The sequence below is a fragment of the Cucurbita pepo genome, chromosome 9 (assembly GCF_057944985.1).
Source record: "Cucurbita pepo subsp. pepo isolate OVF chromosome 9, ASM5794498v1, whole genome shotgun sequence".
Lineage (NCBI taxonomy): Eukaryota > Viridiplantae > Streptophyta > Magnoliopsida > Cucurbitales > Cucurbitaceae > Cucurbita > Cucurbita pepo.
This window is the reverse complement of record NC_141806.1, coordinates 12643448-12665678: the sequence shown is the minus strand read 5'-3', so window position 1 is coordinate 12665678 and position 22231 is coordinate 12643448. Positions and strand designations below refer to the sequence as shown.

At 34.2% G+C, this 22231-nt stretch overlaps 3 protein-coding genes and 1 pseudogene across 3 annotated transcripts; 2 read left to right on the top strand and 2 right to left on the bottom strand.

Annotated features, from left to right (window-relative positions):
• Window positions 1-169: 169 nt before the first annotated feature.
• On the top strand, window positions 170-2204 carry LOC147791327 (uncharacterized). Its single transcript, XM_087126624.1, has 2 exons — window positions 170-504; window positions 2096-2204. Exons 1-2 carry the CDS (start codon window positions 170-172, stop codon window positions 2202-2204), a joined length of 444 nt encoding a protein of 147 aa, XP_086982750.1.
• Window positions 2205-2546: 342 nt separating this feature from the next.
• On the bottom strand, window positions 2547-13077 carry LOC111802144 (NAC transcription factor 25-like; annotated as a pseudogene).
• LOC111785241 (serine carboxypeptidase-like 31) lies at window positions 7459-11080 on the top strand. The gene is made up of 10 exons (XM_087126747.1): window positions 7459-7832; window positions 7918-8025; window positions 8131-8226; window positions 8853-8945; window positions 9034-9116; window positions 9200-9490; window positions 9572-9702; window positions 10502-10597; window positions 10713-10818; window positions 10910-11080. The coding sequence occupies exons 1-10, from the start codon at window positions 7559-7561 to the stop codon at window positions 11054-11056; spliced, it is 1425 nt and encodes a 474-aa protein (XP_086982873.1). The 5' UTR covers window positions 7459-7558; the 3' UTR covers window positions 11057-11080.
• A 5504-nt stretch (window positions 13078-18581) lies between the features above and the next one.
• On the bottom strand, window positions 18582-19242 carry LOC111802143 (putative 2' cyclic ADP-D-ribose synthase BdTIR). The gene is made up of 2 exons (XM_023686411.2): window positions 18764-19242; window positions 18582-18678 (listed from the first exon to the last, which is right to left on the bottom strand). The coding sequence occupies exons 1-2, from the start codon at window positions 19240-19242 to the stop codon at window positions 18582-18584; spliced, it is 576 nt and encodes a 191-aa protein (XP_023542179.2).
• Between the last annotated feature and the right edge of the window lie 2989 nt (window positions 19243-22231).

The following is a 22231-nucleotide window of genomic DNA, read 5'->3' as shown; positions in this document are numbered from 1 at the left end:
ACAAATCAAAGTACAGAAGGAAAAGAAGACAAGGAAATCAAAGGCAAAAGCTTGCCTATTTGCCGTTGTATCTCAAATGATCTTCATGCGAATAATGTCCCTCAAAACAGCAAAGGAAATCTGAGATTATCTCAAGGCTGAATATGAAGGAGATGAGAGGATTCGTGGAATGAAAGTCCTGAATTTGATTAGAGATTTTGAGTTGCAGAAGATGAAGGAGTCGGAGTCGGTGAAAGAGTACTCTGACAGACTTCTCAGCATTGCCAACAAGGTGAGATTGCTTGGTTATGTGTTAAATGATTCCAGGATCGTTGAAAAGCTGCTAGTCACTGTTCCAGAGAAGTTTGAAGTCACCATTACTACTCTGGAGAACACCAAAGACCTATCAAAGATTTCTCTTACAGAGCTCTTGAACGCTTTACAAGCAGAAGAGCAAAGGAGGGCTATGAGGCAAGAAGGGATGATTGAAGGTGCCTTACTTGTTAAGTATCAAGAGAACAACGGGTATAAAAACAAGAAAATTTTCAAAAACCAATCGACGAATGGAGATTCATCTGCCAATTATCAAAAGACAAAAGGAGGATGTTTCAAAAAATCCTATCCACCTTGCGGCGATTGTGAGTAGAAAGGCCATGCACCATACAAGTGTTGGAAAAGACCTGACGCCAAATGCTCCAAATGCAATCAACTTGGACATGAAGCTGTGATCTGCAAAGTCAAAGGACAGGTGAAAGAAGTAGATGCACAGGTAGTTGATCAAGAAGAAGAAGATCAATTGTTTGCGGTCACTTGTTCCTCAGGCAAAGAATCAAGCGAGAGATGGTTGATTGACAGTGGGTGCACAAATCATATGACATATGACAAGGAGTTTTTTTTAGGAATTAAGTGACACTGAAGTCAAGAGAGTGAGGATTGGCAATGGTGAACACTTGGAAGTCAAAGGAAAAGGCACAGTAGCTATAACAAGTTATGAAGGTACAAAATTTATTGCAGATGTTTCATTTGTACCTAAAATTGATCAAAATCTCTTAAGCGTTGGTCAGTTACTTGATAAAGGCTATAAAGTGTTGTTTGAGAATAAGCAATGCTTGATCAAAGATGCTAGTGGCAAAGACTTGTTCAATGTCAAAATGAAATGAAAAAGCTTTGCTCTAAATCCGATGGAGATAGAGCAGATGACCTTTATATCCAGAGCTAGTGCCACTGAGATTTGACACAAAAGACTTGGGCACTTTTATCATCGAAGTTTGCTTCCGATGCAGTCAAAGAAGCTGGTAGAAGGACTTGCTAACATTGATGATGACATGCTTCCTTGTCGTGCTTGTAATTTTGGGAAGCAACATAGGCAACCCTTTCCTAAACAGGCATGGAGAGCCTCGGAAAAATTGCAGTTGGTGCATACTGATCTTTGTGGTCCTCAGCGAACACCATCATTAAATGGTAATCTTTATTACATTCTTTTTATTGATGATCTACAAGAATGTGTTGGATCCTCTTGCTGAAGCAAAAGTCAGAAGTTGCGGGTGTATTTTGGAAATTTAAAGCCAGAGTTGAGAATGAAAGTGCATGCTTGATTCGGACTATAAGATCAAATAATCACAAAGAGTACACTTCAGAAAATTTTAATAGGTTTTGTGAAGAGGCTGGAACTGAACATCAATTGACAGCACCATACAATCCTTAACAGAATGACGTCAGTGAAAGGAGGAATAGGTTCATAATGAAGATGACGAGATGCATGCTTCATGAGAAGGATCTTCCAAAACGTTTTTGGGGAAAAGCAACAAATACTGTTGTGTGCTTGCAAAATCGAATTTCAACAAAAGCTGTGAAGGACCTCACATCATTTGAAGTTTGGTATTGTTACAAACTTTCTTTAAGGTTCCTTAGAGTATTTTGGTGTCTTTGCTTCACTTACATTTCACAGATCAAGATAAGCTTGAAAAAAAGGCAGAAGCTGGCATTTTTGTTGGGTCTAGCACTATATCCAAAGCTTACAGAGTTTTTCAACCACACACTAGTCGTGTTATTATGAGCCAAGACTAACGAGGGTGAATCAAATTTCTAATGCACCAAACAATTTAATCTTTGGTAGCATGTTAGAAGAGTCTGAAGATGAACAACAAGATGCTTTGGTTGATGATGCACTTGTCAGAGGAGGAGCCTTCGGTGATCGAGAAAAACAAAACAAGAGAGTTGGTTGATCGACCTCTAAACAGAAAGATAATTTGAATAAGATGAGTGTTCAGGAAAAAGCTTGGAATTCACGACATCTAAACAAGGAAGAGTGTTAAAGATCACGTATTTGTTTAGATTGTTGTATTTGATTAAATCTATAGGAGTTAGATTTAGTTTGGATTTGATTTAATTTTGATTTGATTAGATTAGATTTTGTTTTGTTTGGATTTGTTTACTCCAGATTCTTAGGTAGATTTTCTTAATATCTTGTATTCTCTGATATATATACATCTTCTTGTGTCATTAATTAATTTTATTTCACTAATTATAAGATATAATGATATCATAAATCTCTAATATTATCATAATTACAACCTACACCCAATAAGCGGCGCAACCAATTGAAACGCTGCGTTTTGCACCAGAAGATGGTTGAGAAGTGACACTTACGAGATTGTATTTTCTTCAGCTCTGGTAGTCACGCCGCCATTGTAGCTATTGGTAAGATCGAGCCGGTGTGGCTTTCCGCCGCCCCAAAGGTGGCCACGTTTGGCGACTTTTGAGCTACATCTCGACAAAGGTAACTTCGAGATATTCGAACTGTTTTGATGATTAATTATCTCCTCACCTCCGCCTGATAAGGCGACAATGTCTAAGTAACAATTCCCGCTGCCTTTGTGTCCTCCCCAGCTACTGGATTTAGCTGCCTCCCGGCCGCCGCCATAGAATGTTCCTCCATTTCGCACTCTTTGATTATTGATGCTTCTGCTGTGTTTTTCATGAAATTCGACATAAAACCCAACCATCAACCAACATCATGCATAGTACAATCAAACCTCAAAAACATGAAAAAAAATTAAAGAAAAAAAAAACCAATTTTGTCCGGTTGTTAAATTTCAAATATCCTAAATTCACTAAAATACCAACAATATTTGTAGTTATTTTAAAAAATATCCACACATTATTAGTGTTATGACTAGTTGAATTATATTTAGGTCAACCGTTGCCTTTACAAACAAACACATGTTTTGTTTTCTATGGTATGTTGTTAAGGAAATTCTATGGGATCCTACATCGGTTGTAGAGGGGAACGAAGAATAACTTATAAAGGTGTGGAAATCTCTCCCTAACATACACGTTCTAAAACCGTGAGGCTGACGGCAATATGTAACATGTAATGCAGAAATATAACTCTTACATAAATATCATTTATAACGTAAACTTCGAAAAATGCTTAAAACAACTTTTTCTCTGGAAAAAACACAGCCATGGTCTTACGTGTTTAAATACAAAATACTGAAATTTAGAGAAAATAAAAACAAATACAAAATAGTTTAAAACAATGAAATGCAAAACAACCTATTCTAACTTAACTAGGAATTTAAATATGAGTCTACCCTATGCACGTGCCACAATCTCTGCTCGCAATGTCGCCGTCCTCCGTACAAGTGCGCTTTGCCTTTACCTGAAAAATGATGTGGCACACGGCCTGAGTATTTCAAAGAATACTCAGTAAGTGACCCCACTATAGGGAGCCATGCAAATGCAAACACATGCAATCATGATTTAGGGAGCTATCTCTAATCATCATAAGGGTGGCCTCCAGTCTCGGACAAATTGGATGTGTAGTACTTCCTTACACATGACTCACACGTGCGAGTGTGAATCCCCAGAGTGCTTGCACACTCCCTGGACCCTCTGGTCAAGCTAATCTGTAGCGGCGTCCGGAGGTCAGCGGAATCCCATAGTGTCATGTGCCTCATGAATACCCTCATGTGTGCGCATTTGCGCTCGTGCACATTCGCACTCATCATCGCACTGTGCGCATCCACACTCATCATCTCTAGGGGAAGTAGGCCTATGCTTATGAACATACATATGCATGAGGTCCCTCTAAATCCATCATAACGTCTCTTCTGATACAACCCTCTAGTCTCATCTCTTTATTACTCTAGGTAACACATACTCGTAGATATTTATATTAATATTGTTATCATGCTCTTAGGGTTGTGTCCTATGTCGATCTAACGACATGATGCAATATGGCACTCATCATCATATAGCATGCTTAATGTGGAAAACATCTTCATATTAAGGTAAACGTCACGCAATCATCATACTCGTCATATTGCCATAAAGTGCATCAAGCATACCAAGTACGTCATTCATATAACATCATCACATCATCATACAACAACAACACATCATCATCTAACGTCATCACGTCATCACATCATCACATCATCACATAACATGAAGCATAAATGACACGTGCAAGGACCACTGGGCACGTGTCGTCATACATAACATAAGTCCTTCGACCGAGCCGATAGTAAGGTCACTTACCTAATTAGCTTAAGTTGTTGTCACAAATTTATCCTTAATGAAGTTTGATTATATATTTTGAAATCAAGTCAACCTATGTAAGTTCATGACATCAGTTTCAAGTTCGAACTTCTATAAAATTATTTCTCTCATTTACATTGGCCCATGTGTTAAACATCATGGGAAGATGAGAGGCTTTCCATGAATAAAGTTTTAAATGTTTATTTATGTCAGTTATAATTTCATTTTCATGTCATATATTTATTTACCATATATTTTTCTTTACATCTATTTTCTTTTCCATATCTCCCATTATTTTACTACTCTATATTTCATCTGTTTTTTCACAAATCTTCAATGTCTTTGTTAAACTTTTCCTTTTCCTCTTTGTATTTATCCTTCTAAAATTTTTTTCACCAAATCTTCCATATTCTTGTGTATTTACTTTCTCTCTTCCATCTTTTTCTTTTTCGGTTATGTATTTACTTTCCTTTTTCTTTTAATTCTATTTACAAATATTGGCCTCATTGATTCTAGTTATGTCTATCACCTAAAATGCTAATTAAAATCTAAATAAGCAATAGATTTGATTCTGAATAATTAGATAAAGGAAAAGAAAATTGGATTCTGACCTTATTTCTTGTAACACGATTGGATATATCAAAAGGAGATGTGAAAAATGACTTACCTTAATCACAAAGAAAAATCTCTCTCCAATTAAATCTCTAAAATCTGTCTCTCCAATTAAATCTACAATATCTGTCTCTCAAATTAAATCTCTAATCTATCTCTCCAATTAAATCCCCATCACTCCGGGTAAATCTTGTTGTTGGTTTTTTTTTTTAATTGTTGCAGGAACAACCTAGGCATCCTATATTGAATTTTGACGGAGGAGTTGGTTGAGGAGAGATAGTTGGGAGAAGAAGGAGCAGCAAGTAGTGGAGAGAAAATTATTATTTTAATTGTTTAATTATTAATTATCATCATTATTTTGTTTTCTACCGTTGTTACGAGATAAATATGGTAAATTACAAATAATATGGTAATGAAAGAAAGAATAATAAATGAATATAATATAAATATAGGAAATTACAAATAATATGGTAATAATAAATGAATACAGTATATTTGTCTTTAATAAAATGGCAAATATGGTATGTAAGTCAAATATTAACTATCCTTGACAGGCCACAATAGCCTTATCAGTTCCCGCTACCTTCCAATACCCAGAAATCGCCGCCCTATTCGGCCTCGTCCTGTTCGGATATTTTCGCTCTCTCGGAGTAAAAAATATCATTTTTACTTTCCAAACACCGCCTCGCCTATATGTTAAGAATGAGAAACATAAGTGGGATTGAAAGCCTGATTTTCATTAATGTTCACAACGTTTAAGTAAGCTATCAACTAACTTATTTAATATACTACTAACCAAATCAGGGAAAAATTCTAACTCATTACGGTCATATAAAATATATTTTAACCCACAGACCCCATTTCATTATAACCTCAAATAAAGTTTAGAAAAAACGATAAAGTTCATTACATGGAAGCTCCCATGAACCGAACTAGTACAACTCGAGCTCCGCAATGATCGGAGCTGGAAGAGGTGAAGAACAAAACCTTTTTTTTTTTGTGTGTGTGTGTGGAGATTTCTAGAGGGTTTTGATTTGTTTTGGGTATCATGCTTCCCTTGTGGAAGTGTTCACATGTGAAACCAAAAACAAATTATTTATATCAAGGCGTATGGCATGCTTCACAAGTCGCATACTAAAACCTCTTATTATGAACTTCGATCGAGTATGTTATTCACGAGTTAGGTGCCTCGAATTTGAGGTTAAGAAATTGAGTTTATGTTTAATTTGTAAATTTGATTGATTCGTATTAATTATAAGTTCATCGATTTCATGAATGGTATAAATACAATTACTCTTTAATCCCACTAATGTTTAATGTGCTTCAGATTTGAGGAGATTTGAACAGACATCAGCTTTTCGTCACAATTATATGTTATGACTAGTTGAATTATATTTAGGTCGACGGTTGCCTTTACAGACAAGCACATGTTTTGTTTTCTATGGTATGTTGTTAAGGAAATTCTATGGGATCCTACCTCGGTTGTAAAGGGGAACGAAGCATAACTTATAAAGGTGTGGAAATCTCTCCCTAACATACACGTTCTAAAACCGTGAGGCTGATGGCGACATTTAACATGTAAAATATATGCTAGCGGCAGACTTGAGCTATTACAAATAATATTAGAGCCAGACAGTATGGTGTGTTAGCGAGGACGCTGGAACCCTAAGGAGGTGAATTGTGAGATCCCACATCGGTTGGAGAGAGGAACAAAGCATTCCTTACAAGGTAAAACCATGAGCTGACGACGAAACGTAACAGGTACAATATCTGCTAGCGGTGGGCTTGAGCTATTACAAATAGTATTAAAGTCAGACATGGAACGATCAGTGAGGATGCTGACTCAAAAAGAAGTGAATTCTGATATCCCACGTCAATAGGAGAGGGGAACGTAACATTCCTTATAAAAATTTTCAAGAACGGTGAGACTGACGACAATACAACATAAGTAACATGTCAAAACGGACAATATTTGCGGTTACAAATTCATAGGAGGTTACTCAAACATAAATTACAACAAAAAATTTTAATTTTCCCAAGCATCCATAAGAACAACCAAACCAAATCGTTAGAAAAGATTATCCCCATTGAAACAAAAGAAAACTAATTTGAAAGCAGCTGAAGAACTGATTCTAAATTGTTGTAAAAATTTTGAAGAACATCTAAAGATCAAACAACCCTTCTAAACGAATGGTTGAAATAAGATCCCAAACCCAAACCAAAAATGCAAATTAGGAAAGAAAAAACAAGACCGAGCATCAAATGAACACAGTTTTGGCACGTGGAAGACAGCATATCCCTCTCTCTCTCTCTCTCTCTCTCTCTCTCCAATTCATTTCAGAAGATTGGAGTGTATAAATGGTGAAGTGGGTGTGTTTCCAATGCTTCATAAACACTTCTCCTTAACATATTATTTACCATTATGAAGGTTTCAATAATGGGCACGGTTTTTGTGGTCTGTGCTCTGCTTGTGCCGCCTGCGTTGGGATTGCCTAAAACACAATGGCCTTTACACACTCATCACTCCCGACAAGACGACCTCGTCACTAACTTGCCCGGCCAACCCCTCGTCGGATTCCGCCATTTCGCCGGCTATGTCACCGTCCACGAGCCCCATGGCAGGGCATTGTTTTACTGGTTCTATGAAGCCGCCTCTCACCCTGACCAAAAACCCTTGGTTCTTTGGCTCAATGGAGGTAATCAATCATTTCATCCTACGATTTTCAATGTTGTTCTGAGGTGAGGTGACAAAAGATTCTCGTTTATTTGGTTGGGTTTCAGGTCCTGGGTGCTCCTCTGTGGGTTATGGAGCAACACAAGAGATTGGTCCTTTCATAGTGGACAATGATGCAAATGGACTCAAATTAAATGACTATTCTTGGAATAAAGGTATTTCAAATAAAAACATTATCAATCTCTATCCAAATCTTTCAAATTTTTTTCAAAAAATTTAAGAAAAGAATACACTTTAATGATCATGATGATATGATGCAGAGGCCAATATGTTGTTCTTGGAATCTCCTATTGGTGTCGGCTTTTCTTACACAAATACAACTACCGATTACCACAACTTGGGCGACGAATTTACAGGTAATACGTGTTTAGAAATGATCGTGGATTTATAAATAAGAAATACATCTCCACTGGTATGAAGTCTTTTGGGGTAGCCCAAAGCAAACCCACGAGAGCTTACGCTCAAAGTGGACAATATCATATCATTGTGGAGGTCTGTGATTTCTAATAGTATCAGAGTCATGCTCTTAACTTAGTCATGTCAATAGAATCCTCAAGTGTCGAATAAAGAAGTTGCTAGCCTCGAAAGTGTAGTAAAAAACGACTCAAGTGTCAAACAAAGGGTGTACTTTGTTCGAGGGCTCAAGAGAAAGGAGTCGAGCCTTGATTAAGAGAAGGCTGTTCGAGGGCTACATTGACCTCAGGGGAGACTCTATAGTGTACTTGATTCGAGGCAGAGATTGTTAGGAGGGAGTCCCACATTTGCTAATTAAGAGGACTATCATGGATTTATAAGTAAGGAATACATCTTCATTGGTACGAGGCTTTCTAGGAAAGCCCAAAGCAAAGCCACGAGAGCTTATACTCAAAGTGGACAATATCATACCATTGTGGAGAGTCGTGGTTCCTAACTTTGGAGTATTATAATGAAAAGATTCTTCCTTTCCCAATATAACATGATTTTATGTGATGTTTTTGGACAGCAAACGATGCTTATACCTTTCTACAAAACTGGTTCCTCAAGTTTCCATCCTACAAAAACCATACATTTTACATCGCAGGAGAAAGCTACGCAGGTTTTCATCGATTTCCCACTGATAATCACTTGATTTCATGTCGTGTTTTTTTTATGAACCACATCAAATGTCTTGTAAAAAAAAACAGGCAAATATGTTCCTGAGCTGGCTGAGCTCATCCACGATAGGAATAAAGATTCCTCCTTCCACATCGATTTGCACGGGGTTTTGGTATGTTCATTGTATATATAATTCCACTAAATCTTTGAATTGCGGTTCATATTTTATAATGATTTTTGATCGATTCCCCACAGTTGGGAAACCCTGAAACTTCTGATGGCGATGATTGGCAAGGGATGGTGGATTATGCATGGAGCCACGCAGTTATTTCTGATGAAACTCATAAAATTATAAGAGAAAGCTGTGATTTTAATAGCAATGATACTTGGAGTAACAATAATTGTAGTAGTGCTGTCGATGAAATGCTTAGACAATACAAAGAAATTGATATCTATAGTCTTTATACGCCTCTTTGCATGACCAATTCTGCATCTGCTGATGGCAATTCCATGCAAACACTTATGATCAAGCGTTCCAATACCATGGTAGTCGAGAAAAATCTTGTTTTTAGTCCATTTAAAGTGGATGATATCATGTAGTTAACGTGTTTTTGTTTGATGAAACAGATGCCGAGAATGATGGGTGGATACGATCCGTGCCTTGATGGCTATGCGAAAACGTTTTATAATAGACTCGACGTGCAAAAAGCCCTCCATGTGAGTGATGGGCATCAACTCAAAAATTGGAGCATTTGCAAGTATGTAGTTCATTTTTCCTTTCTTTTTTTTTTTTCGGGTCCAAAAAAACAATTTGAATTTAGGGTTAAATTACACATAATACCTCTACTTTTTAAGTTTGGAAAAGTTTCATTTTTACTTCTAACTTCGAAATTTGTTTTTGAACTATGAACATTGACCTTGACGTGAGCTAATATGTATAAATTAGAAAGCATATGTGATATTATTCATGACGGTATAGAAGACTAAGATCGTTATTATCATCTGAAAAAAGATATCGATATTTGTGAGATCTCACATCGGTTGGAGAGAGGACGGAGCACTCTTTATAAGGGTGTGGAAACTTCTCCCTATCAAACGCGTTCTAAAACCGTGAGTCTGACGACGATACGTAACGGGTCAAAATAGGCAATATTTGCTAGTTGTGGGCTTGAGTTGTTACAAATGATATCAGAGCAGACACTGAGCGATGTGCCGGCGAGAACGTTGGGCCTCCAAGGGGGTGGATTGTGAGATCCCACATTGGGGAGGGGAACAAAACACTCTTTATAAGGGTGCGTAGAAACTTCTCCCTAGAAGACGCGTTTTAAAACCGTGAGGCTAACGGTGATACATAAATCATCTAAAAAATCAATTTTGACCCATGAACTACCACATCCATTTATGTAATGGTGTTGTAAATGATGTTATGTAAGTCCTTCCACTTTAACTGTGGTATCAAATTTATAGAAAAAGAACGAAACTTTTTAAAGTTCGTGACATCGACTCATTCGGGTTAATCTTTTGATGTGCACTGACATTGATGAGATTGAAAAACAGCACCACCATGTTCGAAAACTGGTCAGACTCAAAGCCTTCGATGATTCCTATATACAAGAAGCTAATTGCAGCTGGGCTTAGGGTATGGATCTACAGGTAATTAAAACACCTTAAACACATTTCTACGTTACTTAACTAAGATCTAATTTGAATTTGAGAGATTTAACTATGTTCATCAAATAAATTGAACTAAATTTGGTTATGGAAACAGTGGAGATACCGATGGAAGAGTTCCCGTGTTGTCGACAAGATACAGTCTTAGTTCACTCAGTCTACCAATTACGAAGGCATGGAGGCCTTGGTACCATGAGAAGCAGGTAATGATTCCGATTCTCGAACGGGATTTAAACCCGAAAACTGAAACAAAATCGTTATCAAATAAAGTTGAGCGTGTTCGATTGGGTGCAGGTGAGCGGGTGGTACCAGGAATATGCTGGCCTAACGTTTGCAACATTTAGGGGAGCTGGGCATGCAGTGCCATCCTTCGAGCCAAGCAGTTCATTGGCGTTCTTTGTTGCGTTTTTGAATGGACAAACCCTACCTTCTTCTAAATGATTGATTTGGAAGTGGTTTTAGCTAATGTATGATGTTTTTGGATGAACAAGAGAAATTTTAGTGTATAACATAATGTTTCTACTCAATTATAAAAATATTGTTTGTTGTACGATTGCTAAAATAAACGTGGGAGCTAAAAAGAACAACCCTTTTATGGTCTCTTTTTCTCGAGTACTCAAACAAAGTACATCGTATGTTTGACATCTGGTCGCTATGCGTATACTTTCAAAGCTCATAACTTCTTTGTTTGACACTTGAGGATTCTATTGACGTCAAAGTTAAGATATGGGTATGACTATGATACCATGTTGGGAATAACGAACCTCCACATTAGTATGATATTGTCCACTTTGAATATAAGCTATTATGGTTTTGCTTTAAGACCTCATACCAATAGAGATAAAATCTGAAATGAACCAAGGCATCAATAATGCAATATAAAATTTAAGGGAGATGCGAAGAAAATGTTGTTAAAATTATCAAAAGATGTTTCAATTCATGCCACGTTGAAAAAGAATCCAGGTTCATTGTTATAAATTTTGAATGGATTATAGTTTAGAGTTATATGTTTCATTAATACATTTCAGGTTTCTTTTATTTTATTTGTTTTAGGTTACATTTACCTAGTGGTTAATTATAGTCAGAGTGCGAATGTTATAACTCTTAAATGCTTAATGGAAGGTCAAGGGTTTCATTTTGAGACTATATAAAATCATGTATGTTGTAATTGTAAAAGAGACTTGAAAACGTAGCAAAATGAGCATTTCTGCCTTCTTTTAGCCATGAGCGAAGTTTGGTAAACATGACCGAGTGAGCTTCATCATCTTCTTTACAAAAATCTTCTCCTATTGCATAGTCTCTCATCCAGACTGGTGGTCTCCTATTCCTCGCCTTATTTAAGGTAGGGGAGCTTGCTTCAGCCAAAGAACCAGAGGAAATATTTTCATCTGCACTATTTTCATCTGCTGCTTCTATATCATAGAGTCGTTTAGCTTTTGACTCTTCACTAACTCCCAGTAAAACATAACCAAAATTCTTATCATCTAACTTAGTTCTCCGAGCTGTCTCCTCTTTTTGTTTCTGAATCAACTCGAGCTCACGTTATCGTTCTTCTTCCTTCCGCTACAGCTCTAGAGCTAATCTTCGCTGAGCTTCTTCTTTGCAATTTTATGTAGTTTAGATGACATATTTTAGAATCATTCAAGTTTGACATGATCAATCTTGCTTGTGGACGGTTTCGAATTTTAAACAAATGTTATTGCTTTGAGATATTTGATCAACAAGATAATCCGAATCTTATTTCTATTGCAATGATTCTTTAGCATTTGGTATAGAGCTTTCCTCTGAGTTGATTTCTCATTTATATACTCATGCTCTTTACTTGGAGAAGCCTATACTCATGCATGATCCAATTAGTTCTGACACTTTTAAGAGGCCTTCCACCATAAAAGACGAGGGCTTTCTTGACGCCAACTTTCTGAGTTTCATTAGCGGTCGCAATAGTCAGTTCCCGTCGCCATCTAATACCCAGAAATCGCCGCCCTATTCGGCCTCGTCCCATTCGGATATTTCCGCTCTCTCGAAATAAAAAAAGATACCATTTTTGCTTCCTAAATACTGCCTTGCCTATATGTTAAGAATGAGAAACAGAAGTGGGATTGAAGGTCCAATCTTCGTTCACAACGTTTAAATAGAATACTCAACTAACTTATTTAATATACTACTAACCAAACGAGGGAAAAATTTTAATGGCTATATAAAATATATTTTAATACTATAACCCACAAACCCCATTTCATTATAACCTCAAATAAAGCTAAGAAAAAACGATAAAGTTCATTACTTGGAAGCTCCCATGGATCGAACTTGTACAAATCAAGCTCTCCGATGATCGGAGCTGGAAGAGGAGAAGACGACAGCTTTCATGTAAGATCGTGAACCACTAGCTCCTCGTCGGTGGGGTGAAATCGGAAGCCCGACAGGAGCTGCGGATGGGTCGATGTGTTTGATGGTGAAATCATAACTTCTTATTATGAACTTCGATCGAGTATGATATTCACGAGTTAAGTGTGTCGAATTCGAGGTTAATAAATAATGTGTAAGTTTGATTGATTCGTATTAATTATAAGTTTATCGATCTCATGAATGAAAAAAATTCAATTACTCTTTAATCCCATAAAGTTAGGTTTTGATAATCTATTATATTTTATACAAGTCGAATGTAATCCACACAAACCCGAAATGTTTAGCTTTTAGATGTTACATTAGTGACGTAAAAATATAAGATAATGGGTGCAATAACTTAAGCCCAATGCTAGTAGATATTGTCGACTTTGACCTATTACGTATCGCTAGCTTCATAGTTTTAGAACGCGTTATTATGAGAGAAATTTACCCATTATAAAGAATATTTTGTTCCTCCCTCCAACCGAGGTGGAATCTCACAATGAGCAACACAGTATGTAAAACAAAAGGAAATGGGTTGGGACGCTCGTGAGTCTCCTCTTCGGTTAAAATTATCAAATTATTTTCCAAATTGCTTTCTACTCGTTTTTAGTAAATTTTAGCTATTGTTTTATCAAACGGTTGATGACGAAATATTGTTCAATTTAGGTTAAATAAATGATGTAGAAATAATAAAATTTCTCAAAATGAATATCAGAATTGTAAGAACGTAAAAGAAAATTCGTTGTATAAATTTATATATATTTTCGGATATTACTAAGTATTAAATCTAGATTCTAATAAAGAGTATAGTAATTCAAAAGAATATCTCTAACTTCATTATTATTTGTAAAAAGAAACAAGCTTTTGTGATATTATTCTTTCTTTATTTCTTGTTTACCAAAACCTAGTACCAATTTCATGGGCCATGAAATGTCACGTTTTAAGAGCTTTGGCCCAAATTTAGGATTCTTTTAATATGTTTTCTCTTCACTCACGTGCATATTAGAAAAATTGCCAAGAAGTCATCCAACTAATAATTGTTTCATGCCAAACACGTTTAACTATGGAGTTTCTACAATTGAGCTACCGAAAAAGAAGATACATTTTGTTGATATAGATAGTGATTTTTTGTGAGATCCCGACACATCGATTAGAGAGAAAAACGAGTGCCAACAAGACGCTGAACCTTGAAAAGGGTGGATTGTGAGATCTTACATCAATTAGGGAGGAGAACAAAACATTCTTTATAAGAGTGTGGAAACCTCTCCATACATTTTAGAAATCTTCCAACACAGAAAACTCAAAGATGACAATTTGTGCTGGTAGTGGACTTGGGTTGTTTCATTATCAATACCTCTCATTCGAATGTGATCTCGGTTTATTCACATACCTCTCTTTTACTCGAATGTTTATTTTTATCATCAAAATAATTTTAAACTTAATTTTTTTAAAGGTTATTTTCAAATTCATCCTAGAATTTTGTAGACTGATTTCAATAAATAAATAATATAAAAAAAAAAAACAGTTCATATTTATACGAATAAATTAATAAGGCAATTTCCATGGATAATATGGGAGATTATCGCTGGAATTTTTTTTTTTTTTTTTCATTCCATAAATCTTGGAAGTTTCTGGAATAATTCACGCACAATTTACATTTATTTTAAAACATATAATATAATATGGATTTAAATATTGTAATGCGGCTAAATTAAGAAATTGATTAATCCACGACTTTATAATTTATTTAAAAAAAAATGATTTAAATCCGCCAGCTAAATTTACAGCAGATACGCCACGGGCCCACACCACACCGACATAAAACATTATTTCTAAATTAATTTTATTTTAATTACTAGAATATATATATATATATATATATTTTTTTTGATATGTGACACTTAGTAAACGAAAGGTACATAAATAAATTTAGACCACATTCAAATGAGAGCAATGTTAAATATAAAATGACTAAGAAAAGTTTGAATAGAATGAAAGTTACTATCTATATCAATAATGTGTATTTTTCATTTTCAGAGACTAAGTAATTGAAACTTCATGGTTAAGTGTAAATAGTGGGTAATAACATAATTATGTCGTAAGCGAATGTCACGATTATCAAGGGTTGAATTCGAGCCATTAGTTTTTATTTTTAATTTATAAAAATTGTGCTTGTCAAGTAAATTTAAAAGTCAAACTTATGCATCCGCCGTCTCTTTCTTTTGAAGTTACTTTACATTTTGAAAATATATTTTAAAAAAACAATACTCTGCCGAAGTTTCTGGAAAAAACAAAGTAAAAAAGTCAAAGAAACAATTAAAAAAAAAAAAAAAAGAAAGAAGCTATTGTTAAGGACTTAAGGGTTGACAAAGAAAAATGTCAAACAAAAACTTATTTAGCATACACTTGGGAGGTGGACATTTACCATGAAAAGGTATTGAAATTGCAATAAATATGAACATAAAAACATTAAATTGAGATGTCCATATCAATCAAATTTCATCTAAAAAGTCAACTCCCTAACTAATTTAACTATAACCTTAAAACTCAAAAGGAATGTTCTCTATCATTTCTATCATTTCTATATTATTGATGTTTCAATTTACTATTCCTTAAAAAAAAAAAAAACAAACAAAAAGATGTAAATACATGTAATAAAGTTTTAGAATCGAAGAGAGTAACACATGACCATGTCATAAAGGATACTGGAGAATGTCGAGGTCATAAAGCATTAGGTACATGAGAGTAAGTAATGTGATTAAGTCATTGGGAATACAAAGCAATGTCAAAGTCAAGGTCACGAAAGAGTAAGTAATGTGATCATGTCGTAAGAAATACAAGGGAATGTCGAAGTCATCAAGTACCGAATCTGAATTTCAAATCCTAAATATGGGTTGTTAGAGACTCGACCAAATAAACGGGGTTAAAATGCAAAAATGGTATAAAATTTTTCGCTAAATTTTGTAGCGTTAAGATGTGTGTGTACCATCTCGACACTGCATAGGGTACAATGTTGAGATATTGTTTCTAGCGTCTTGACACGGTCCTATTTCCTTTAAATACAAACTTCCTAAGATCAGGAGATTTACATGTTTTGTCCTCACTCATATGCATATTTAAAAAATTCACCCGTTTAACTATGAAGTTCCTATAATTGAGCTATTGAAAAAGAAAATGTATTTTGTTAGTATAGATAGTAACTTTCAATTCTTTTAAACTTTTCTTAGTCATTCTATCTTCGGGATATCTCTCATTCGAATGTGATCTCGATTAATTCATATACCTCTATTTTACTCGGGTTTCACATATTTAATCATTAAAAGATAATTTTAACTTTATTTTCCTCGAGGTTATTTTCAAATTCATCCTAGAATATATGAGATTCAAATGAAAATAAATAAATAAATAACTCTTAACCTTTTTTGTAAATATAAAAAATAGTTGATATTTGTACGAACAAATTAATAAGGCAATTTCCATGAAAAATATGGGAGATTATCGCTGGAATTTATTTATTTATTTATTTATTTATTTCATTCCATAATTCTTGGAAGTTTCTGGAATAATTCACGCACAATTTACATTTATTTTAAAACATATAATATAATATGGATTTAAATATTGTAATGCGGCTAAATTAAGATATTGATTAATCCACGACTTTATAATTTATTTAAAAATAATAATTTAAATCCACCAGCTCAATTTACAGCAGACGCGCCACGGGCCCACACCTCACCGACCTAAAACATTCCTTTTCCCACGAAAAAACCATACATTTTCATAACATCCACCAATGGATATTGAGGAACATGCTCATGTGGAATTTAGCACGTGCTAATTAAAATATGAATAAAAATTAAGAGCCACGTAATTTCCAATTACTTTTATATTAAAAATGTTAATTTCTATTAAATTGCTGACCCTTAGTAAATGAATGATACATGAATGAATCGAGATCACATTCAAATGAGTGTAATTTATAGTGGGTAAATGAGTATGGAAGTCGTGGTGGGTAAATCAATGTAATTTGATAGTTATCAAATTAGACCCGACTTTTAATTTTTATTTTTATTTATGAAATTTGACTAAAAATTTGATTATTTATTTAAAAAGGAAAAAAAAAACTTTTTTGAGGAAATAAGTACGGATATAAACTTTAAATTTTGAATAATCAAAATTTACTTTTAAATTTCCAAATCATAAAAAAAAAAAAAGAGAAAAAAAAAAAACAATATTCTGCCGAAGTTTCTAGAATAAAAAAAACATAAGATTAGGGTTTATATTATATTTACTTAAATATTTTATTATATTCAAATTTTTAATCTAAATAAAACAATTAGTGTTAAAAAAAATAATAATCCATTCTTTTTTTTTTTTTTTTTTAGAGAAATAATAAGTTTTCTCTAAATTTAACCATATAAAAGGTATAAAAGTCAAAGGAATTTTTTTTAAAAAAAAAAAGAGAAAAAAACAAAGTTAGAGTTTGTTAAGGACTTAAGGGTTGACAAACAAAAATGTCAAACAAAAACTTGTTTAGCATACACTTTGGAGGTGGACATTTACCATGAAAAGGTATCGAAATTGCAAAAAGTATGAACATAAAAACGTTAAATTGAGATGTTCATGTCAATCAAATCTCATTTAAAAGTCAACTCCATAACTAATTTAACTATAAGTTTAACTCAAAAGGAATATTCTCCATCATTTCTAAATTATTGATGTTTCAATATACTATTCATAAACAAAAATCTTAATACATATAATAAAGTTTTAGAAGCGAAAGAATAAGTAACGTAACCATCATAGGAGATATAGAAAAATATCGAGGCTATCAAGTGTGAAAGAATAAGTAACGTAACCATGTCATAGAGGGTATAGGGAGGATGTTGAGACTGTTCTGTGCGAAAGAGTTAGTAATGTGATCATGTCATAGAGGATAATATAGAGGAATATCGAGATCATCAGGTGCGAAAGAGTAAGTAACGTGATCATATCATAGAGGGTACATGGGGAATGTCGAGACTATCAGGTACAAAAGAGTAAGTAACGAAACCATGTCATAGAGGGTACATGGGAAATGTCGAGATCGTCAGGTGCGAAAGAGTAAGTAATGTGACCATGTCATAGAAGATACAGGGGAATGTCGAGACCGTCAAGTACCAAGTTCAAATTTTGAATCTTGAACATGGGTCGTTAAAGATTTGACCAGATAAACTAGGTTAAAGTGATGAAAATGGTATACATATTATGTATCTTTTCTTATATAAATCCTTCCCATTTACTTGTTATTTTTCTTTCGGTTTAATTCTTATTGAACTAAGAATATATATTTCTTATCAACCATAATTAATACGTATGATTCTTGTTAGAATATCGAATTCACACATTTAAGCTCATAGTCAAGTCATAGAAAATAAGAGGTCAAAATATATTTGGAAAATAAATTTGAATTCAATATACATTAATTTGCAACGACAGACCTTGACGGGAACTTTGAAGTTTTCTTGAACATTCAGGGAAATTAATGATCCCTAAACTTAATTTATCAAAGAATTTGAACGAATTTTTATCATATTTACGCTGCTTGATTATCCGACATCGGAACTCCTTCGCTCGCGATCAGATTATCAATGACGGCGTTTGAAGCTTTTCTCAACAACTTGGACCAATCCCTGAAAAAATGGCCATAATAAACATGAATGATCTTAGCTTCAACGTTATGCAATAAGATTTCTTGTTTTTGATAACAAAGCTTACCCATTAATGGAGTCGAAAGTGAGTCCAACGGTGTATTTGGCTTCTCCAAGTGCCCAATTGAATCTCTGCAGCTCATTTTCCGGGCAGCTATGGCTATACTTAACATGAAGTTCGGACGGTCGAACGTCGACGAAGATTGGTATGATCTTCTTTTTATTCTCCACCATCATGGCAAGTTCATGCAAACAATAATAAGACTCACAATACCGTGGCGAAAACACGGCAATCCCGATCTTAGAACTCCTGATCCCTTCTTTAATCTCATCGAATAACTTATCCCCAGGTCTCATATTCTTGCTATCTAAAAAGGGTCGAAGCCCAATTCCAGTAAGATGATCGAAGAGCAACCCAGCTACGTTTTTTTTGGTGTCGATGCCTCGGTGGTTTATGAACACATCGCAACCTCGTGATATCGATCGAAAGTCGCTCGGGTGGCTGAGGATTCTCGACCTAACCACGGCCGAAAAAGAACGTTGCATTGCTTGAACATAACGAAGAGACATGTTTTTTGAGTTTGTTTTTGTAGGAGGAAACTTGTAATGGAAGAGAAGTTTATATAAGGAGAGGCTTAGAGGGTTTGAGTTTCATGGGAAGTTTAATTGGGGAGAGAATTCAAAAGGAAATTAGGGTTGAATTAGAATATTAAGAACAAGAATTTCGTTGCATGTTTCTTTTATAAGAGATTCAAGTGAGTCCTTTCGTAGTTGTAATTTTGACTCCTTAAAATAAAACATTATATTCACATAAATCCTTCAAACACGCCCAATATAGAGGAAAGAACATGAAGAGTACCTATGACAAAGTCCTAGGTTCTTTATGACCATTTTGACAAGTCCAGCTCGAATCGTACGGATTAGGTTGGATTGGGCTGATTAGATTTTTCGAGTCACTGTGTCGTTTTTAGCATAGCTATGTTTTATATGTTTCTTCCATTTTCATTAAATATTTTCTATTACATTTTGTTATAGGAGGGAATTTTTGACCTTTTTGTGACACCCGAGTAAAGGAGACCACATCTGAATGAGAGCGATATGAGAATAGGATGACTAAGAATTCGTGTTGGTATGTGGGTATTAGTGTAACGCTCCCTTTTTTATAGCTCAATCGTAGGAATTTTGTTTTATGAGTGAGTGAGGAAAAAACATGCTGTAAGGACTCGTGTCAGTTTGTGGGTATAATCTTCACTGTTAAGAAATAGGAGATGCAAGAGAATATCGGGATCATTAGATATTAATTTAGATTTCGAATTCTGGACATGGGTCGTTATAAATTTTTTTTTAGAGACAAAACATATTATACCTTGAATGTAAATTAAAAAACAATTTGGTTTTTATGTATACTAAATATATGAAGAAATTTCCACTAAATTTTCAAGTATTTAATACATTTTATATAGTTGGTATTAACTTGCGTATTATTAGAAAATCCACGTGGATCCACGTGGCGTCGGCCTGATGGTTGGGGCGCGTCATATCAACAGGGGGTGGGGCCCTTCATTAATCGTATATTTTGGTGACGAAAATTTCAACACACTTTCCACCTTTTTTTTGAGGTGACTTTCTTTAGGACAATTATTGTACGGAAGATCTTAAAAAAAGGTACGACTTTTTATTATAATATATTAATTATGAAATATATTTTAGATATCTGTAATTAGTTAATATTTTTTCGTTTATTATTTGACTCGTAGTATATTTTATTTTATTCTCAAAATTTAGTTAAGTTTATATTTTCGTTATTGGTAGGTATTAGTTGGTAACTTGTATCTTATTTAAACGTTATGAAGATCATACACCGTGATAAGTTTACAGCTGTCATCATCCGCTGATCATCCATCGTGATAAGTCCAATCGAGTATCACAACAACCACAACTTCCTGCTTTCAACCCCTTCCAAACCATCGTCATTGCTTTCGAACCTTAAGCAACCACTACTAGTCCTCAAGTCACAAATTACAGTCCCCGACTAATCTATATATCACCGCAAGTCGCAAGTCTGTGAGCCTAGTATTACCACTACTATCGCAATAGTCGCAAGTCTCGATTGAGCACCGCAAATCATCAATAGTTTTTCCTCTCAACAATAAACATATTATAATATAGACAAGTATTAGAATATATTATAATAATTAGTTATGGAATATATCTTAGATATTCGTAATCAGTTAATATTTTTTTTGTTTATGATTTGATTAGTAATATATTTTATTTTATTCTCAAGATTTAGTTAGTTTATATTTTCGTTATTGGTAGGTATTAGTTGGTAGCTTGTATCCTATTTAAACGTTATGAATATCAATGAAGATCACACACCTTCGATCCCAATTCTTTTTCTCAATTTTAACACTTTTGCAGTCGGGTCCGTGTCAATGTTCCCACATTGATTGAAGAGGAGAACAAATCATTCATTACGAGGGTGTGGAAACTTTTTAGTAGATGTGTTTTAAAACCGTGAGGCTGACAACGATACATAACGAGTCAAAACAGACAATATTTGCTAGCGAAGGAATTGGATTGTTACAAATGGTATCAAAGCTAGATATTGAGCGGTGTGACAATGAGGACACTGATTGTCCGACATTTGTTCTAACCTAATGAACAAACCCATCGTTAAAACTTTTAAGAAAATAAAATATTTATAAATTTTTGTCTAAAAATATTTATAAATTTTCAAATTTCAATAATATCCTTAAAAATTTTAAGAAAATAAAAAAATACTTTAAAAAATTTCATTAATACCCTTTAGCTTTAAAAAAAAAAATTAAAAATACTTTTACCTAAAAAAATGCCCATAAAAATTTTAAATTATCATTAACACTTTTAATCTTTATAAAAAAAAAATTAAAAAAAATCTTATCAAAAAATTTTAAGGTGTTTTAAAAGTTTTTAAATTTTTTTTTAAAGATATTAACAAAAAAATTTTGAAAACTTAAAAGAATTCCTAAAAAAGAATGTCAAAAGATATCTCCAAAAACTCTTAAAAAGTCTATATTTTAAAGAGAGGAACAAAAATTTCTTATAAGAGTGTGAAAACCATACGTAACGGACAAAAAATTTCTTATATCAATATGGAAACCTCTCCCTAATAGACACGTTTTAGAAACTGTAATGCTAACGTCGATACGTAATGGGCAAAAAATTTCTTATAAGAGTGGAAACCTCTCCCTAACATATGCGTTTTAAAAATCGTGAGGCTGACGGCGATACATAACGGACAAAAACAGACAATATCTATTAGTAACGTATGGGGTATTTTTGAAACAAAGTTCAAGATAAGAGTAAGAGCATTAATTTTACGAGTTGGAATGAAAGAGATTTGTTAGATTGAGAAACCTTCCAAGTAGATTAGAGAAAAGAGTCAAAGCAAATCAGGTTGGAGGGAACAAAAAATTTAGCAAAAAACGAAAGAAACTGTTAAGAAGAACACCAAAAATGTGTTCCAAAAAGTTCGGAGAATCAGTTTACTTTG

What these genes read in the sequence shown, in the direction of transcription:
- LOC147791327 (XM_087126624.1), top strand. Translation starts at nt 170, where the DNA reads ATGAAAGTCCTGAATTTGATTAGAGATTTTGAGTTGCAGAAGATGAAG. An exon ending in AAGTATCAAGAGAACAACGG is followed by an intron (nt 505 to 2,095) that starts GTATAAAAACAA and finishes AATCTTTGGTAG; the next exon opens with CATGTTAGAAGAGTCTGAAG.
- LOC111802143 (XM_023686411.2), bottom strand. Translation starts at nt 19,242, where the DNA reads ATGCAACGTTCTTTTTCGGCCGTGGTTAGGTCGAGAATCCTCAGCCAC. An exon ending in ACTTTCGACTCCATTAATGG is followed by an intron (nt 18,679 to 18,763) that starts GTAAGCTTTGTT and finishes CCATTTTTTCAG; the next exon opens with GGATTGGTCCAAGTTGTTGA.
- LOC111785241 (XM_087126747.1), top strand. Translation starts at nt 7,559, where the DNA reads ATGAAGGTTTCAATAATGGGCACGGTTTTTGTGGTCTGTGCTCTGCTT. An exon ending in CTTGGGCGACGAATTTACAG is followed by an intron (nt 8,227 to 8,852) that starts GTAATACGTGTT and finishes GTTTTTGGACAG; the next exon opens with CAAACGATGCTTATACCTTT. An exon ending in TCGATTTGCACGGGGTTTTG is followed by an intron (nt 9,117 to 9,199) that starts GTATGTTCATTG and finishes GATTCCCCACAG; the next exon opens with TTGGGAAACCCTGAAACTTC.